Below are 20,867 nucleotides of genomic sequence, written 5' to 3'. Positions count from 1 at the left end.
ATCTACTAATTTCTACAGGAATTGTTTTGGGAGTATCCAGCAGAGTATCATAACTTAAACCTCAATATATTAAATAAAAAGTGATGAATTACTGAATAAAAACTGAATAAATTCAGATTTACACATTTACTCAAGCAAATAAACAGAATTAATAATGAGCTAAAAATCTGCAGAAATATGCGGAATTTGGCGTGCGCAGATTCCGTGTGGGCCTAGTTCTAACGTAAAACGCCCATAATGATGCTCTAAATGGGGTAGTTACATCTTCTTTTGAGAAAATCCCCATTTTTTAATGCAAATTATATTGTTTTACATGCACACACATTTAAAAAAAATTGTTTTGGTATAAACATGAACTCAGTTTCTATATTACTTATGTTTCCTTTACAAATATTATTGAGAATATTCCATATTCTATTCTAAAACATAAAACCACTTTGCTAGCACTCTAATCTCATATATAAATCGTTAGGCTAATGGTTGTAATTTACAGTAGGCCATTTAAAAAGAAAAGAAAAAATCCTACTTATTTATAATAATAATAATAATAATAATAAACATAATAATAATAATAACTTTGTGAAAACAGATAATAATTATTATTATTAGTTGGATATTGTTTTTTTTGTCTACTTTTTTACAACTTGACTCGTTCAAACCATTGCAGAAAATCTCTAACCAACAGGCCCATGTCATGTCAGCCTACATTACAGATTAATATCTTAATAAATAACCTACCACTAATGTATGCTATACTTCTTTTTTCACAAAGAGATGTAACGTAATTTACGTCTCATTGACGTTATGTAAATGGAGCCATAATTTAAATTCCACATTTAAATAATAGGTCATCTATAGCTTTCGTCATGAGCCACTGCTGCATTCAAAATGGTGTAAATGTTTTCAAAGTGCACTGCAAAGGGAGCACAATTGTCAATATGAAGATCGCTAAAACTGAACTGTGAAAATACTTTAAAAGCAAAAAAAATTTACTTAAAATAAATGATTTTAATGTTTGTTTTTCAATCAATCGAAGTTTAAACATTAGAATATTCTAAATGAATAGGGCATAGGGGGGTAACTGGGAATAGAACACAACCAGGAGCTATGTTTCTAACTACAGCTCTAGAGGTGTAGTTGAAAACGTACAAGTTTGTGATGCAGTTTGCGAATGTTCGTTGGAACGATGTATTTGGGAAATGCCAAATCAATGAACTTGTTTGTAATGACTGAACTTGCGACGTTAGTTGGCTACCTATGGTTTTAGGAAACGCATCCCAGGATAGCAAAAAATGGATAATCTTAACTTCCATTTCATAGCAACTTTTAATAATATAATACAACATTTAATAATATACTCCAATAACAAAATCACGTCATGGGTACAATTCGAAATAATGTCTCTTTTTAAAGCAGGTGTAAAGAGCCATATACAAATACGATTTACTGTTATGCTTTTTAAATTGTATTGCCATCAGGAGCGGACTGGGATAGTAGTTTCAGCTGGGAAATTTATTGTACCTGAAGCCACCTAAGCAATCTGTAAGTGAATAGCTGGGTGGAGTGTGGGGGGCGATGGGGAGGTGGGAGGTTGATGGTGGATTGGGGTTTAGGCGGTGCGGTGATCGGTAAGTCAAAGTGGGGAGACGAGGAGGCTGGGGGATTGGTTAAGGGTGTGGCAATCAGTAAGTGAAAAGTAGGGCCAGACGGAATCTGCGGACGTTTTTTCTATTTCTGCGGAAAATTTTAGTAAAAATCTGCGGATTTCTGCGGAATTATTTTGGGAGTATTCAGCAGAGTATCATAACTAAAACCTCAATATATTAAATAAAAAGTAATGAATTACTGAATAAAAACTGATTAAATTTAGATTTACACATTTACTCAAGTAAATAAACAGAAATAATAATGGGGTAAAAATCTGCGGAATTCTGCGGAAAATCTGCGGAAAATCTGCGCATGCTGATTCCGTGTGGGCCTAGTGAAGAGGGAAGGGCAGGCCAGATTCTAGATGGCAGGCCAGATTGTTGACCATCAGGCCACCAGGTAATTTCACAAATAATCAATTACTCCCGCCTACTATTAACCAAGAACAGAAGCAAGATATTTTCATTCTTCTAGATCATCTTCCCAATATTTTTTATGATAGTCTTTTTTTTTACCTGTTTTTGTGTTGTTGTTTTTTAATCCTTTTTATTATTTGTTTTTATTTTTATTTTACTTGTTTCTTTTATTATTGTTTATGTAAAGCACTTTGAATTGCCACTGTGTATGAAATGTGCTATATAAATAAACTTGCCTTGCCTTGATACCAGAAATGCTTCACAATCCAAAATAAATAATAATTTAATGTTTAGGCCATTTGAGTATGTAAGACAGTACTAATGGAGGTTTCAGATCCAAACAGGTGTCTCCTCAGGCAAAGTTTTCTCTTTTAAAATCATACAGTATCCTATTAATTCGATTGAACGCAAAGTAGCATACCAATATGGCGTCATGAGCAATCCAGTTCTCTGTTATAGATCATACTCATCAACTATCCACCGTAATCCATTGAATAAACAATAGGTTGACCGGCAAGCTTTTTGCTTCTAGAATGTTCCCTGGGGGTGGATGTACAAGCCGACATCGTTCTCCTGGTGGACGGTTCCTACAGCATTGGGATTACAAACTTTGCTAAAGTTCGGGCTTTTTTGGAAGTCCTGGTCAACACTTTTGACATCGGACCGAACAAAGTTCAAATCAGCTTGGTCCAGTATAGCAGAGACCCATACACTGAGTTCTACCTCAATACCCACCATGATCTAAATGCCGTGGTCAAAGCCGTGAGAACCTTCCCCTATCGCGGAGGCTCTACGAATACCGGAAAAGCTATGACGTACGTGAGAGAGAGGATTTTTATTGCAACGAGAGGAGCTCGTGAGAACGTACCACGCGTTACAATTCTGATCACTGATGGGAAGTCCTCGGACGCTTTCAAAGATCCAGCTGCTAAGCTCAGGAACACTGATGTGGAGATTTTTGCAGTGGGTGTGAAAGATGCCGTCCGCTCGGAGCTAGAGGCGATTGCTAATCCTCCAGCGGAGACCCATGTGTACACCGTAGAGGACTTTGATGCTTTCCAGAGGATTTCCAACGAGCTAACCCAGTCCATCTGTCTGAGGATTGAGCAAGAGCTTCTGAACATCAAGAGGAGAAGTGAGTAGGATCTGATTTTAAGACTCGAACTGCTTTAGATTATGTTGGTCTGTAGGTCTAGATGTACATTGATATGCATTTCATAGTCTAATAGGCTTATTTGAACCAAAATCACCTTTTTACACTATTTGCTTGCCCTTTACTAGAAGATGTAGTAAAAAAGTAATAGTTAAGTGTTGCGTTTAGAGACTATTATAGACAAACAATAGCTTGGTGTTTGAACATTTTAGGCCCCGTTTACACTAAAGCGTTTTTGCTTTAAAACCGATAAGTTTTGCTACGGTTACGCCATCCGTCCACACTACGCCGGAGTTCTCGAGTGCCGAAAACAGAGCGTTTTGAAAACGCTGGAGAGGCCGTTTTCATTCTAAAACGCTGCTGTTCTGTCTCAGTGTGGATGAAGAAAAACTGAGACATCTGAAAATGGAGACAGGACTGCTGAGATTCGCTACCTGATTGGGGCTTTTGTGTCATTGCGTATCCTTGCGTATTGCGTATCCTATGCCTATCACATGACTATACACATGGCTTTAACACTACCGGAAGACAGTACTGTAAACAACAACATAGATACAGAAATGGAAGCGTTGTTTGCACTATTGTCTGTTTTAGGTGCCATTGTGCAGTGATTCATTTGTTACATTTAGTAACAACTCGACCTCGTCGTCTGTCCTTAAAAACACCTCTCTTGCTTTCTTTGCCATCGTGTTTAATGTTCAACTGGCGTTTGTTGACTAACAATAACCAAATGCCGAGCATGACACATGCTTTCTGTTTATACTAGAACGCGCATGCCCAGAGTGCGCGAATGGTCACGTGATATACGTTTTTGGTGGCGTAATGTGGACGGAGATATGTTAAGAGACGCTAGGTGTACGCTAGTGTTGACGCGAATCGTTTTTGATCTAAAACTGCATTTTAAAACTAAAACACACTAGTGTAAACGGGGCCTAAGTCACACTTCATTTTAAGGTACAATTTTCACTCTTGATAAGCCATTTGCCTCAACAAATCCCTAATTTGCTGCTTGTTTGTAGTTATTAAGGTAGGTTAGGTTTGGGTATTGGGTAGGATTAGGGATGTAGAATAACATGTATTTTATAAGCACTAATAAACTACCAATATCTTAACAAGAGGCGGGTAAGCCACAAGTTGATGGTGAGAATTAATGCCTGAGAATTAAGCAAGAGCTTCTGAGCATCAAGATGAGAAGTGGCAAGGGTCCTGTTTTAAGGGTACTTTCACACCTAGGTGTTTGTTTCGGAGCCTGGTGCTTTTGCCCCCTCAGCTCAGCTCATTTGGTCATACGTGAACACTGCAATCAAACTTTTATTCACGGCAATCGGTCCGACATTGCATAAATGAGGTGGTCTCGGCTCGGTTGAAACGAACCCTGGAGTGGATCATGAGAAAGCAATATGATCCATTAGACTAACAAACCAGACTCTTTCCAATGTGCATTTCATGTTAAATATGAAAGTGAAAGCAATCTGAACTATTAACGAGAGCTGTTATCTGTTATTTCTGTCCAAAATGTAAAGCCTGTAATGCATAATTCTAGCCAATGGTTCTGTATGAGAAAGTCTGACCTCTGATTGATATACAGTATGGTGACGACGTCTGTGGCTGTCACCATTTTAAATTAAAGCGCAGCTTTTCACTTATAATGTTCTCATTGCTCATAATCATAAATTAAAATAACGGCTTATGACATCTAAGCGGGACTCTGAAAAATAAAAGTTTACTCACACATGACACATTTTAACTATTTCGGTCCATTTAGAAACTTTGCTGTGTGAAAGTTAACCAAACCAAGGACAAAACAAACATTGTAACAATTTTAATCTCTGTTTCAGAACAAAACAAATCAATCTACAGGTGTGAAAGCACCCTACGACTATAACTGCTTTATAAATATGTTGGTCTCTGGGTCTGTTTGGTCTCTGGGTCTACTCTGGGTTCCCAGAGATCTACCTTCATGCAGAGTTTAGCCCCAACCCTGATCAAACACAACTAAACCAACTAAGCAGGATCTAAAGGAGCACGTGGTATTTAAAAACCGGGGTGTTTGATCCAGGTTGTATCTGAACTCTGGAAGGTAGATTTCCAGAATTGAGTTAAACACCTCTGGTCTAGACATTCATCGATATACGCTTCAAATTCTGGTTTTGTACCAAAATCTAATAGGTTTGTTTGACCCCAAAAATGTCTAAAACTGGTAAAAAAAAGAGCATTTTAACCAAAACAAAACGCAAAAGAACCAAAAAGTAGTGGTTGTGTGTTGCATTTAAAGTCTTCTTAAGTCACACAACAGCTTGGTGTTTGAAAAGTTTGGTCTCACTTTATTTTAGGGTACAATTCTCACTATTGATAAACCATTTTGACTTAAAATCTTAATTTGCTGCTCATTAATATTCATTAAGGTAGTAGTTGTGGGTAGATTTAGGGATGTAGAATAAAATCAAACAGAATATGTACTTTATAAGCACTAATAAACAGCCAATATCTTAATAAAGAGGCTGGTAAGCCACTAGCTAATAGTGAGAATTAACGCCTGAGAATTTAGCAGGAACTTCTGAACATCAGGAGAAGTGAGTTGGGTCTGATTTTAAGACTGTAACTGCTTAAAAAGGATGTTGGCCTCTGGGTCTACTCTGGGTTCCCGGAGATCTACCTTCATGCAGAGTTTAGCTCCAACCCTGATCAAACACAGCTAAATTAAGTAAGCAGGATCTAAAGGAGCACTTGGTAGTTAAAAACCGGTGTGTTTGATCAAGGTTGCATCTGAACTCTGGAAGGTACTGTAGATCTCCAGGAACAGGGTTAAACACCCCTGGTCTAGATGTACATCGATATATGCTTCAAACTTTAGTTTTGAAAGAAAGCCTAATTGAATTGTTTGACCCAACAATCTTTTGTTTTGGTCATTTGCTTAGCTTCTTTTGAAGTCTGGCTTCATTTGTGGATCACAAAACAGATTATTTAACAGAGTGTCTTAAACTGGTAAAAAAGAGCATTTTAACCAAAAAAACAAACAAAAAAACAAACAAAAAAACTCAAAAGAACCAAAAAATAGTGGTCGTGTGTTGCATGTAAAGTCTTCTAAAGTTAAACAACAGCTTGGTGTTTGAACATTTTGGTCTCATTTTATTTTAGAGTACAATTCTCCCTATTAATAAACCATTTTGCCCAAAAAAAATCCTATTTTGCTGCTCATTAATATTTATTAAGAAAGTAGTTCGGATTAGGTATTAGGTAGATTTAGTAATGTAGAATAAGATCACACAGAATATGTACTTTATAAGCACTAATAAACAGCCAATATCCTAGAGGGTTAAACACCTCTAGTCTAGATGTACATCAATATACACTTCAAACTCAGGTTTTGTACCAAAGCATAATAAGTTTGTTTGACCCAACAATCTTTTGTTTTGGTCATTTGCTTAGCCTTTTTTGAAATCTGGCTTCATTTGTGGATCACAAAACAGATTATTTAACAGAGTGTCTTAAACTGGTAAAAAAAGAGCATTTTAACCAAAAAAACAAACAAAAAACAAACAAAAAAAACTCAAAAGAACCAAAAAATAGTGGTCGTGTGTTGCATGTAAAGTCTTCTAAAGTTAAACAACAACTTGGTGTTTGAACATTTTGGTCTCATTTTATTTTAGAGTACAATTCTCCCTATTAATAAACCATTTTGCCCAAAAAAATTCCTATTTTGCTGCTCATTAATATTTATTAAGAAAGAAGTTCGGTTTAGGTATTAGGTAGATTTAGTAATGTAGAATAAGATCACACAGAATATGTACTTTATAAGCACTAATAAACAGCCAATATCCTAGAGGGTTAAACACCTCTAGTCTAGATGTACATCAATATACACTTCAAACTCAGGTTTTGTACCAAAGCCTAATAAGTTTGTTTGACCCAACAATCTTTTGTTTTGGTCATTTGCTTAGCCTTTTTTGAAATCTGGCTTCATTTGTGGATCACAAAACAGATTATTTAACAGTGTCTAAAACTGGTTAAAAAAAGAGCATTTTAACCAAAACAAAACACAAAAGAATAAAAAAATAGTGGTCGTGTGTTGTGTTTAAATTCTTCTAAAGCTAAACAACAGCTTTGTGTTTGAACATTTTGGTCTCGTTTTATTTTATGGTACAATTTTCACTATTAATAAACCATTTTGCCTTCATAAATTCCTAATTTGCTGCTTATTAATATTTATTAAGGTAGTAGTTCGGTTAAGGCAGGGGTCACCAATCTCGGTCCAGGAGGGCCGGTGTCCCTGCAGGGTTTAGCTCCAACTTGCCTCAACACACCTGCTTGGCTGTTTCAAGTATACCAAGTAAGACCTTGATTTGCTTGTTCAGGTGTGTTTGATTAGGGTTGGAGCAAAAATCTGCAGGACACCGGCCCTCCAGGAACAAGTTTGGTGACCACTGGGTGAAGGTATAGGTAGATTTAGGGATATAGAATAGAATCACACAGAATATGTATTTTATAAGCACTAATAAACAGCCAATATCTTAATAAAGAGGCAAGTAAGCCACTTGTTAATAATGAAAATGAATGCCTGACAATTAAGAAAGAGCTTCAGAACATCAGGAGAAGTGAGTAGGGTCTGATTTTTAGACTGTAACTGCTTTAGAAGGATGTTGGCCTCTGGTTCTACTCTGGGTTCCTGGAGATTTAACTTCATGCAGAGTTTAGCCCCAACCCTGATCAAGCACAGCTAAACTAACTAAGCAGGATCTAAAGGAGCACTTGGTAGTTAAAAAAAGGGGAGTTTGATCCATATGAGCTCTGAAAGGTAGATCTCCAGGAACAGGGTTAAACATCTCTAGTCTAGATGTACGTCGATATACGCTTCAAACTCTGGTTCTGTAAAGTCTAATAGGTTTATTTGTCCCCAAAATCTTTTGTTTTGGTCATTTGCTTAGCTTTTTTCGAAATCTGGCTTCATTTTTGGATCACAAAGCAAATTATTTAACAGTCTGTCAAAAAATAAATAAATAAAAAAATGTAACCAGAATAAAAAGAAAGCGAGGACTAAAAACTAGTAGTTATGTTGCATTTAAGGTCTTTTAATGTCAAACAATAGCTTGGTATTTGAATATTTTGGTCACACTTTATGTAAAGTGATTTTAAAGATTTTAAAGTATTATTACTGGTCTATAAATCACTAAATGGCCTAGGACCTGAATACATCACAGATATGCTCACTGAATACAAACCTAACAGATCACTCAGATCTTTAGGATCATATAAACTAGAAGTTCCAAGAGTTCAGTCAAAGCAGGGTAAATCGGCTTTTAGCCACTATGCCCCTCGCTGCTGGAATCAGCTTCCAGAAATGATCAGATGTGCTCCAACATTAGGCACATTCAAATCAAGACTGAAAACACATCTGTTTAGCTGTGCCTTTACTGAATGAGCACTGTGCTGCGTCCGACAGATTGCACTATCATGTTTTTCTCTTCTTCTTCATTCTTTTATATCACATTTTACCTGTTTTTATGTTTTGTTTTGTTTTTACGCATTTTTATTATTTGTTTTTATTTTTATTTTACTTGTTTCTTTTATTCTTGTTTATGTAAAGCACTTTGAATTGCCATTGTGTATGAAATGTGCTATATAAATAAACTTGCCTTGCCTTGCCTTGCCTAAAGTACAATTCTCACTATTAATAACAGGGCTCAACAATAAGGACTGCCCGGTGGCCCAGGGCCAGCGTGAAAGACACTCGGGACAGTAGACAGGATTGTTACTGGCCCCTATCGGCCAGTAACGTTGAGCACGTTTTTTTTTTTTTTTTTTTTGTAACCTGGTAACAACCAGTACAGATGGTAACATGGCGGCAAAATTAAACAATGAGGCTAAAAGAAAACGTCTGTTTCTAAAGTCTTAGAAGCAGACAATTACATGGGAACAAAATTAAGAAACTGTAAAGAAAAAAAAAAACAGTTGTCAGTTTGGCAAGCCATTTTTATAAAAATGATTTAGAATTGCATTAAAATACCAGCACATTTTTCATACTGCTCTTTCATTTGCATAAAATCTTGAATTTTGCTCATTATACATTTATTAACATATTTAAAATGTTTAAATTCTAGATTCACAGGCATAATTTTGCCATTATTTAGAATATGTGGCTAAGAAATAGCTATTAACTTCTTAGTTTTTTTTTTGGTGGGGCCAGTGAAAATTTTGGCAGGGCAAGTAAAAATCTCAACCAATGGCCTGATCGGACCTGTATAAAAAATCCTTAGCGTTGAACCCTGAATAAAGCATTGATCATGACTTTTGGTTCAACAAATCCCTAATTTGCTGCTTATTAACAGTTATTAAGGTAGTGGTTCGGTTTAGGTATTGAATAGGGGATGTAAAATAAGATCCTGCAAAACATGCACTTTATAAGCACTAATAATCAGACAATATCTAAATAACAGACTGGTATAAACAACTAATAGTCAGAATTGATATTTAAACTAATTCAGTATTAACATTTCTTTATAGAAACCAAAAGAGAAAGCCTCATATCTTCAATTCTGCTTTGCCTTTCAGGTCTGGTTGCTCCCAGGTCTCTGACGTTATCAGAGGTGACTTCCAGGAGCTTCAGAGCTTCTTGGGAAATAGATGCTGTGGATGTTCAGGCCTATCTGGTGCAATACAAACCCGACGCAGACGCAGAAGCTAGTTATACCTCGGTGTCCATTCCAGGAGACTCTACCACTACCGTTTTATATCACCTTACTCCAGTCACAAAGTACGAGGTTAAGGTTTACGCCCAATATGAGAAAGGAGAAAGCTTTCCGCTATCAGGCTACGAGACCACACTTGACGGTACGTGTCTGTATTATTCACATTCATTTTAGCACTTGAGTTTCTACAGAGAAATCTTTATGACCTATTTTTTGTGCAGAATTAGGATCTGTTACCAACCTGAAGGTTTCAGAAGAGACCAGCAGCAGTTTTCGGGTGTCGTGGAGGGAGGCTCCTGGTCCAGTGGTGCGGTATAGACTCACATACATCCCAGTCCAAGGGGATAGTGGCTTGCTGGAAACTGCAACAGTCGGCCCTGAAACCACCATCGTTCTTCAGCAGCTTTACCCAGTTACTACCTACCGTGTCTCTGTGGCAGCTGAATACCCATCAGGCGTTGGGCCTCAAATGCAGATTGATGGAACAACCAAAGAAGGTGAGTGGAAGCATTTTAAGAATTACTTTGAAGGCATGAGACTGTAGGGTTATTACAATAGGATATAAGTGTTTACATTGATCTATTCAGGGCTGAGCAATATGACAAAAATCTCATATAGAGTTAAGTGGTGTGCAGGGACGGAGCAAGCTGAACTGCCGCTCTAGGCAAAGGACGGTCAACCCGCCCTCAACCCTAAAGTGAAAGCAGGGTTGGGGGTATAACTGAGGGCGCGGGTGGTGAGAGTACTGTTGCGGACGCTGCCCTATCTACTCTGCCGCCATAGATGCGGATATAACTGAGGGCGCGGGTGGTGAGAGTACTGTTGCGGACGCTGCCCTCTCTACTCTGCCGCCATAGATGCGGATATAACTGAGGGTGCGGGTGGTGAGGGTAGTGTCGCTGACGCCGCCCTCTCTATTCTGCCACCCTAGATGCAGATATAACTGATGGCACGGGTGGTGAGAGTAGTGTCGCAGACGCCGCCCTCTCTATTCTGCCACCCTAGACGTGGGTATAACTGAGGACGCGGGTGGTGAGGGTACTGTTGCAGATGCCGCCCTCTCCATTCTGCTGCCCTGGACACGGATATAACTGATGGCGCGGATGGTGAGGGTAGTGTTGCGGACGCCGCCCTCTCTATTCTGCCGCCCTTGACGCGAATATAACTGAGGGCGCGGGTGGTGAGGGTAGTGACGGGGACGCCGCCCTCTCTATTATGCCACCCTAGACGCGGATATAACTGATGGCGCGGGTGGTGAGGGTAGTGTCGGGGACGCCGCCCTCTCTATTATGCCACCCTAGACGCGGATATAACTGAGGGTGCAGGTGGTGAGGGTAGTGTTGCGGACGCCGCCTTCTCTATTCTGCCGCCCTAGACACGTATATAACTGAGGGCGCGGGTGGTGAGGGTAGTATCGGGGACGCCGCCTTTTCTATTCTGTGGCCCTAGACGCCGATATAACTGATGGCGCGGGTGGTGAGGGTAGTTTTGGGGATGCCGCCCTCTCTGTTCTGCCGCCCTAGACGCGAATATAACTGAGGGCGCGGGTGGTGAGGGTAGTGTTGCAGACGCCGCCTTCTCTATTCTGCCGCCCTAGATGCAGATATAACTGAGTGCACGGGTGGTGAGAGTAGTGTCGCAGACGCCGCCCTCTCTATTCTGCCACCCTAGACGTGGGTATAACTGAGGACGCGGGTGGTGAGGGTACTGTTGCAGATGCCGCCCTCTCCATTCTGCTGCCCTGGACATGGATATAACTGATGGCGCAGATGGTGAGGGTAGTGTTGCGGACGCCGCCCTCTCTATTCTGCCGCCCTTGACGCGAATATAACTGAGGGCGCGGGTGGTGAGGGTAGTGACGGGGACGCCGCCCTCTCTATTATGCCACCCTAGACGCGGATATAACTGATGGCGCAGGTGGTGAGGGTAGTGTCGGGGACGCCGCCCTCTCTATTATGCCACCCTAGACGCGGATATAACTGAGGGTGCAGGTGGTGAGGGTACTGTTGCGGACGCCGCCTTCTCTATTCTGCCGCCCTAGACACGTATATAACTGAGGGTGCAGGTGGTGAGGGTAGTGTTGCGGACGCCGCCTTCTCTATTCTGCCGCCCTAGACACGTATATAACTGAGGGCGCGGGTGGTGAGGGTAGTATCGGGGACATGGCCTTTTCTATTCTGTGGCCCTAGATGCAGATATAACTGAGTGCACGGGTGGTGAGAGTAGTGTCGCAGACGCCGCCCTCTCTATTCTGCCACCCTAGACGTGGGTATAACTGAGGACGCGGGTGGTGAGGGTACTGTTGCAGATGCCGCCCTCTCCATTCTGCTGCCCTGGACATGGATATAACTGATGGCGCGGGTGGTGAGGGTAGTTTTGGGGATGCCGCCCTCCCTGTTCTGCCGCCCTAGACGCGAATATAACTGAGGGCGCGGGTGGTGAGGGTAGTATCGGGGACGCCGTCTTCTCTATTCTGCCGCCCTAGCAGCGGATATAACTGATCGTGCGGGTGGTGAGGGTAGTATCGGGGACGCCGCCCTCTCTATTCTGCCGCCCTAGACGCTGATATAACTGATGGCGTAGGTGGTGAGGGTAGTGTCAGGTATGCCGCCCTAGGCGACCACCTAGGTCACCCCTATGGACGTGCCGGCTCTGGTGGTGTGAAGTAACAAATTAAAAATACTCAAACTACTTTAGATGAGTAGTTTTTCTCAGGAATTTGGACATGGGCGATTTATAGTTGCCGCAAACTGTTTGGAAGCATGCATAGTGTCCAAGAAGATGTCCAAAATTTTTCGTTTCGATGCATGTCACTGTCGAGAAGATGACGGATGTTTACTCTATGATGACTGAAATGGCCTTACGTTGTAAAATTAATATAAACAAAATTGAAAACACTTTTCAAGACTAACGATTGCAGGTCCAACATAAAAATAAAAATTTTGCTAAATAAAATGCGATTTGTGTCTGTATTCTTGTAATGCCTTGTAATATTGCGCTCATATAAATTATGAAAAGTACCACAATAAACAATGCATTTTTTGACATCGTGAAATAAACGATCGAACATAATATGAAACAACACTTTTACTTTTGTCGATATTATATATATATTGACATACTTGGCAGTCCTAAAATCAACTGTTTATTTAAGACGTATACACATAAATTCTGGCACTGCCATTGGATGTTTCCCAAGCATTTATAGTTGTGATATCATCAGACTTACAAATCTCTTGAGCATAGCTTAGCATAGATCATTGAATCGGATTAGACCATTAGCATCTCGCTCAAATATTTAAAAAAAAGTTTCGATAATTTTCATATTCAAAGCTTGATTCTTTGGTAGTTATGTACATTGTATATATAGAAAATGTAAAGTATGTTGTCTTGGTCAATATAGCTAGGATCTGTACTCTCATTCTGATGTAATAAGCATGCTAAAGACGTTCTTCAATTTGGGAAGAAATGTGTTGTTCACTTGCGATCAGACTTGTTTTTTTCACCTGATGGAACTTTTTTTATTTAAATGGGCTCATCTTACAACTCTCCTCGAGTTAAACACTTTCTTACACCATTCAGTTAATCTCCAGGCCTGACAGAAGCACTTTTAGCTTAGCATAAAACATTCAATCGAATTAAACTATTAACGTCTCTCTCTCAAAAAATCAGTTGTTTAATATGCATGCACAAATTCTGGCATTGCTATTGGATGTTTCCTAAGCATTTATAGCTGTGACATCATCAGTCTCACAAATCACTTGAGGGTGAATCAAGGGTGTGGTATTTAAGAAATGGCTTAAAGATTTACAGTGATTGGTTAAGCAGCCAGAACCTTAAGCGAATGGAAAAATCAATGTCGATTTTGACTAAAACCTTATTGGATGTTTCCCTGAATTTCTGTCATCGAGTTGGCGATGATTGTCTGTTTGGTTAGGCAAAACCTTTGGGTTCTTTATCAATCCTGAGAGTAGTTAGTGTCCGAGCATGAGCCAGCGGAGCCTTTATGGCTGCCTACAGCAATGCAGCTGCAGTCTGTCTACTGTTATTATCTGCAAAGGACAAATCACAGGTCACGACTTTCGGTGCTCGTGTTAAATCTCTCAGTCAACAGTTTTCTCACTCCTATTTAATCAGATTCTATGTCATGCTGCATGCTAAAGACATTCTTCAACTTGTGGAGAAAGGTGTCGTTCGTTTGCGATCAGACTTTTTTTTTCCACCTGATGGCTTAGGTTAAAAGAACTTTGTTGTTGTTGTTGTTTTTTTTTAAAATAGGCTTGTTTTACAACTCTTAAAACCATGCAGTCTGAACTCGGCATTAGTGCAAAATAGTCAGTCCTAGTACACAATGCAACTACAGTAGAGTCAAGTATCAAATTTCTTTGGCAATTTTTTTTAATGAGATGCTAATGAATCTAAGGGTTCTCAAAGTTTTCAGCCCGCAACCCTCAAAATAGCAATGCCAGTGACTCGCGACCCCCACATTTTTCGAGGCGGTTATAAACATACTAATGTTGCTCACATCGAATTAGTCTATTAAGCCTATATAATTATAAGCCTATATAAACACGAGCACATTGACAACACAAAAAAGTGCAACAGATTATTTAAATAGATTTATATAGTTATTTGTTTATTTGTTTAATTTAATATTAATCTCAGCTGGTGAGAGACTGGTGGGCACAATGTTTTCAGCACAAGTCTGTCCTTGGTTTAATTTTGGAGACCGCCACTATGATCATCCTTAATGTTCAGCTGTGGTCTGAATTTATTTTTAATGTATTTGATTGCCATAAAGGTGTCAGAAAGTTTAACCTGGTGCTATAAGAGCTATCTGCTGCAGCAATACTGTGTTGTTAATCTAACGTAAACACACAATCCTATGAAAACAATTTCAAAGGCTGATGGCTTTTTATTTGCATGTTGTTGCTTTTTAATGTAACTATGAACTACTATTTTTATCTTCTGTGGATTATGGTTCAAATATGGTCATTCTAATAGTTTAATAAAATGTATTTGGTTTTTGGAAATCACCAAGCAACCCCCTATCACCACTACTCTAATCTGATTCAACGATTGATACTACGTTCAGGTAAGATCGGCTGAATTGATTCAAAATGGTAAAACACAACTGTTTAACTCAAAGGGAAGCTGTAAAATGAGCCTGTTTTCCAAAAAAAAGTAGAGTATTTACTAGGGATGTAACAATATTGTAAATACTGTCATACCGTAATATTTTTTTAATATTACCATAGGCGCATGACTCAATTAAACTATATTTCTGAGAAAAGTTTGCTCAGGCGAATGAAGCGAACGGGAGGTAGCGGGAACTACAATTCCCATCAGCCTAGGTGTGGCCATCATCCTTTGCCGTCTGATGTCACTACAGATCCAGTAATGCAGAAATGGAGTGTGTTGCTAGTAGCGGGGAAGAAAAAAAGCTGGAAATGATCAAACCTAAATCGGGTTTTAAATCGGATGTGTGGAAGCATTTCGGTTTCTTTTTTAAAAAGATACGAGAAAGGAGAAAAGGTGACAGACAAAGAAAAAAAACGGTATGCAGGCACTGCCAGGCTGTGGGGAAATATAAGTCGAGGAATACCACTAATAACAGTCATGGGGACTGCAGAACACAGCACACTTATTAGATTGATTCAGACATTGACTTGTACCGCAAAGAGACCTCTATCTCACTCATGGCTTGTCCTCTCAAGTGGTGGAAAAACAATGCACAACGTTACTCACTGCTGTCCACCTTGGCTAAATCATATCTCTCTGTCCCAGAAACCTCAGTCCCAAATGAGAGGGTTTATTTTCTGTTGCAGGGGACATGCCCAGAGATCCCAGCTTTTACCAGATTATAGTTATATGATCATTTTCCTTAAAACCCATCTCTATCTGAGTGAGTGAGTGATTAAATGTTGAATGTGACGAGTTTTCAACAATACTAAATTGAAACTTTATTATTATTATTTTTTTACATGGTTTAATAGTTTTTTGTTATCTAAATTGAAAAAAGTTCCTGTTTCTAAACTTACAGATAGATGGCTAATTTGTATGTCATTGATATGTTCAGTGCTAAGGTAAATAAACACTTTTGGCACTTTTTTCTAGTCTTTTCATTAGTTTTGTTTTTCCTGTAAATGATTCAATAAATACCGTACTGTGCCATTCATACCAAGGTATTACCGTACCGTGAAATTCTGATACCGTTACATCCCTAGTATTTACTTTATTTCTAACTGCTTTTTTTTCCTTACATTTAATAGAACTTGGCTCACCGAGAGACCTGCGGGTTTCTGACGAGACTGTGTCATCCATGCAGCTGTCCTGGGCCGCAGCACCAGGAAGAGTTCTTCAGTATAGTGTTTTCTACCAGTCCACCATAACTGCTGTGACAAAAGCGGTGACACTCAAGGGAGACACCACATCAACCATGCTGAAAAATCTGGAACCAGGCACAGAGTATAACCTCTCTGTGAGCGCACGCTACTCTTCGGGACAAGGAGCGTCACTGCAAGGCGTGGGAACCACACTGGAAGGTATGGACGCACTTAATATTAAAATCCCCCTATGAAGTATGCAAACTTTAAGTCATTTTGTGAGGGATGTGATTAAAAGTGTGGAAGTACGTAAAGGATCTAAGGTTGTAAATATTTCCCAAATGATGTTTATTAGAGCGAGGAATTTTTCACAGAATTTCCTAGAATATTGTTTCTTCTGGAGAAAGTCTTATTTATTTTATTTCGGCTAGAATGAAAGCAGTTTTTAATATTTAAAAAAAATTTAAGGTCAAAATTATTAGCCCCTTTAAGCATTTTTTTTTTTTTTTGATTGTCAACAGAACAAACCATCGTTATACAATGACATGCCTCCATTTAACAGAAATTTGAGAAAAAATATACAGGCGGGCTAATAATTCAGGGCAGCTAATGTCAATGTCAATGTCTTATTTACTTATATTGCACTATTTAACATAACCAATAGCCCTTTCACACAGTAATACCAGTAAATATATGGAAAATTTCCTGAAAGACTTTACCGGTAAATTAAAAAAAGTGCTGTTCACACAGGCGAGGATGTTACGGAATTTTTCCGGAAAAAAGCATTCACACATCCATTCCAAAATAGCGGTAAATTCTGACATCATTCACCAGAAATGAGCTCTAAACGGCTGAGCTTCTATTTGTAAACATATGACTACATTACAAACTCTGTGGATGGATCAGTATTGAGAACAACTTCGATGAAAACATATAGAGAAACACTTTCGCATGTCCTGATGTACATGATATGTGTGTGTGCTGGCGCTCATGGGCTGTTTCACGGGCACTAGCAAAGCTTGAAGGTCAACAAACAACGGCTTATTATAAGCATCTTATAGATAATTATTTACAAAGTTGGCTTTAAGATGAACATGTAAAAGTGATCTGACTAATTTCTAGCATCTAAATGTGTCTGGAAAAATATTCAAAGGGTTTTATTCTCATAAACCGCACGGACGTGAATGCTTCTGACTGTTCTGATTGGCTAAAGCAGATGCCTCATGTCAGCACGTTCTAGACGTGCACGTGATTTTTCCGGCAATCTTCCTTCTGCGTTCACACAGCGCCGCATTCTGGCAAATTACCGGTAATGTTACAACTTCTCTTTCCGGAAAATAGCCAGAACGAATTTACCGGTATTTTTAAAAAGGGCCTATTCACACATACACACCTTTCCGGAAAATTGCTGGTAATTGGCTAAAGGTTCACCAATGTGCGGAACAATACAAATCACTCTGAGAAAGATAAAAAAAATTATAGCTAAAACAAACAATTCTCACTGTTAATTATTATAGCTAAAACAAACACTTCTCATTGATTAAATGCCAAATCAAAAATGTAAGTTTCCAACCTACATTTAAAAACAGCCAGAGATGGTATAGACCTTATACAGAGGGGCAGAGCATTCCACAAGGTAGGACCAGCTACTGCGAAAGCCTGGGCACCCCTGCATTTTAGCCTCGACTTTGGGATGCATAACAGTCTCTGGTTAGAAGACCGAAGAGACCGACCAGGCTAATGTTCAGTCAACAGGTCTGACAGGTAGGAAGGAACCAGGCTAATTTAGAGATTTAAAAACCAAGAGAACAATTTAAAAAAGTGACACGATGGCAACCAGTGCAAAGAGCAAAAGACTGTTGTGATGTGATCATGTTTTTTGGTACCTGTTAAAAGCCTTGCAGAAACATTTTGAACTAACTGTAAGCGGCATAGAGACTGATCCCATAATATAGTGAATTACAGTAGTCCAATCTAGTAGGTCGTTCATAGACGATTCGTTAATTTTGAACGAATCTTCAATATGACTCGGGAACTACGAGTCCTCTCAGGGAGTGATTCATTCATCCTCACGTGTGCACATTTGTGCAGGTGGTATCGTTCATTTCAAGTCTTTCAGTCATTCATAGCGGAAATGCAGAAGTCAATCATATGCGTTTAGAGCCGGAAAAAGAATAGATCCATTCATCTCTCGAGTCCTCTATCTGGTCTGAGTCGTTCGTTCCTCACAGGCCAATCATATGTGTTTAGAACCGGAAAAAAAATTGATCTGTTCATCTCTCCAGTCCTCCATCGGGTTTGAGTCATTCTATCACGTGATGAACGAACGACTCAAGAACTAGAAGACTCGAAAGGTGAACTAATTATCATGGCTCTTATCGACTCTCACTGTGCACATTGGTTAAGATTTTATGTGACTGTCAGTGTAACGTGAACGAACCACTGACATTTGAAGACATGAAGAGGTGAGCTGAGCAAAGAGACAACAATACCTTCATAGACAAAAGAGCAGGTAAACATTGAATTATTATTTTCTCCTTCTTATAGTACTCTATTTATGACTTATTTGTCGTGTGATCAACCTTTTAGGCTAGTTGTAGATGTGTTTGGAAGCAATTCGTAACATTTTGATAACATTTTGGCAAATTGAACCAAATGAACGAAATGACTCGGAAAAAACATTCGTTCATCTCGATGAACGAGACTCAAAGATCCGAGTCAGTAAAATGATCCGAACTACCCATCACTACAATCTAGAAGCAATGAAAGCATGAATAATTTTTTTCAATATTTTTTAGATAAAATAAGTTTGACTTTTTTTAAGAGTTGAAGATGAAAAAAGCAGGATTTTACCACTGCGTTAATCTGTCTATCAAATCTCAAGCCATCATCGTGAGAACACCCAGATTTTTTACTCAAGGCTTCACAGAAAAACTTTTCCAAACTTCTCAGTCTGCGACCCCCAAAATGACAATGCTAGTGACTCGCGACCCCCAATATCCTCTGAGGTGGATATAAATACAGACACCTTGCATGCAGTGGCGCGCACACACACACACACACACACACACACACACACACACACACACACACACACACACACACACACACACACACACACACACACACCCAATAGACTTAAGTCTATTCTTCGTTTAATTTTTATTAACGTATGTCAGTGCTGTAAATGGGCCAGAGAGTTCACCACATTGTTATAAAATCAATCTGCTGCATCTGACACTATTGCTGTGTCTTTAATATGGTATTTGGTGTCTTTAATATGGTAATTTTGTTATTTGTTATGCAGCAAGCCCAGAGATTGTCGTGTACACTATGACTTTGTATAAAATTAACTTTAATGTGGGATATGAATTAAAAGTGATCATACACAAATAATTTCTCAACTCAAATGAGTGGCGGCTTGGACCCGGAAACAGTTATACATACGTTTACCAACACGTCACCACTTAAGCGCATAGAACTCGTAACTATATGCTACTGTAGCACCTGTATAGTATAGAGCAGGGGTGGCCAATCCTGTTCCTGAAGATCTACCTTCCTGCAGATTTCAGTTGCAACCCTTATCAAACACACCTGCCTGTAATTATCAAGTGCATTTCAGGTCCTAATTAATTGGTTCAGGTGGGTTTGATCAGGGTAGGAGCTGAACTGTACAGGAAGGTAGATCTCCAGGAACAGGATTGAGCACCCCTGGTATAGAGTAACTATAAACAACTATTTTTTCTCTTCAGTAGGTTATGGATAAAATATGGTAATTCTTATGGTTTCATAGAAATAAATAGATTTTTTAACCCCCTCCTAATAATTAGACTTTAACTGAATATCTATTTTTTGTGACATTTTTGAGCATCACAGTACCAGTTAATTTTAATCCTCTGTCATTTGTAAAAGATAATGGGCCCTATCATACACCCGGCGCAATGTGGCGCAAGACGCGGCGCAATAGTCTTTTCAGTCTTTTCAAGTCTTTCAGCTTGGCGCAAGAGTGGTTTTGAGGCGTTGCGCTACGCTGTTTAAATAGCAAATGCATTAGCGCTCATATGTGCACCCATAGACGTTCTGGTCTAAAAAGGAAGGCGTTCTGAGGCGGACTGTTGCCGCTTTGCTATTTTGAGAAACTAAAATAGATTTTTCATTAGACCAAAACTAACCCGGTCTAAACTCCGGCGCAGAGTTACGCCTCGCTTACGCACTGCTTAATACACACAAGAGAGCAATAGACAAATATCTTTACATATGAAAAAATGTAAATATTAAGGATATATATAGGATATAATAAGAATAGATATAGGATATAAATATAAAGGATTAAAATATTACAAAACATATTATTTTCTAGCCTACATAAATATGAAAAATCACTGCTTTGTCTTCTTCATCTCGGGAGGCTTTTTCAGTTCATTCATAACAATTTGCTTTTGTATAATGTTATTATTATTAGCAGTATTATTTATTATATCCATATTTATATTTGTTTTATTAAAAACAAGCTTAGATTTGCCCACCTGTCAGGTTTTAGACCATATGGGGCATATCAGGTGTATTTGGAAATAATTTTGACCACACTTGGTTATTGTTGTTCATTTATTAATTTGCTGGAAATTAGAACTGAATTTAG

At 39.0% G+C, this 20,867-nt stretch overlaps 2 protein-coding genes across 15 annotated transcripts in view; one reads left to right on the top strand and one right to left on the bottom strand.

Moving 5' to 3' along the window:
* col12a1b (collagen, type XII, alpha 1b) overlaps positions 1-20,867 on the top strand; it is a 230,408-nt gene that overhangs the window by 23,924 nt on the left and 185,617 nt on the right. For 8 of the 14 annotated variants that reach the window (XM_073933729.1, XM_073933732.1, XM_017352646.4 and 5 more), the window contains exons 10-13: positions 2,596-3,198; positions 9,766-10,044; positions 10,124-10,399; positions 16,175-16,447. The exons of the other annotated variants lie outside the window; for them this stretch is intronic. In XM_073933729.1, coding sequence (XP_073789830.1) covers positions 2,596-3,198; positions 9,766-10,044; positions 10,124-10,399; positions 16,175-16,447 — 1,431 coding nt within the window. The remainder of the gene's footprint in view (positions 1-2,595; positions 3,199-9,765; positions 10,045-10,123; positions 10,400-16,174; positions 16,448-20,867) is intronic. 14 annotated transcript variants of the gene reach the window in all.
* LOC141379466 (uncharacterized) overlaps positions 1-20,867 on the bottom strand; it is a 275,167-nt gene that overhangs the window by 84,698 nt on the left and 169,602 nt on the right. The gene's annotated exons all lie outside the window — the stretch shown is intronic.

The sequence above is a fragment of the Danio rerio genome, chromosome 20, assembly GCF_049306965.1.
Source record: "Danio rerio strain Tuebingen ecotype United States chromosome 20, GRCz12tu, whole genome shotgun sequence".
Taxonomy (NCBI): domain Eukaryota; kingdom Metazoa; phylum Chordata; class Actinopteri; order Cypriniformes; family Danionidae; genus Danio; species Danio rerio.
This window is presented reverse-complemented; position numbering and strand designations above follow the sequence as displayed.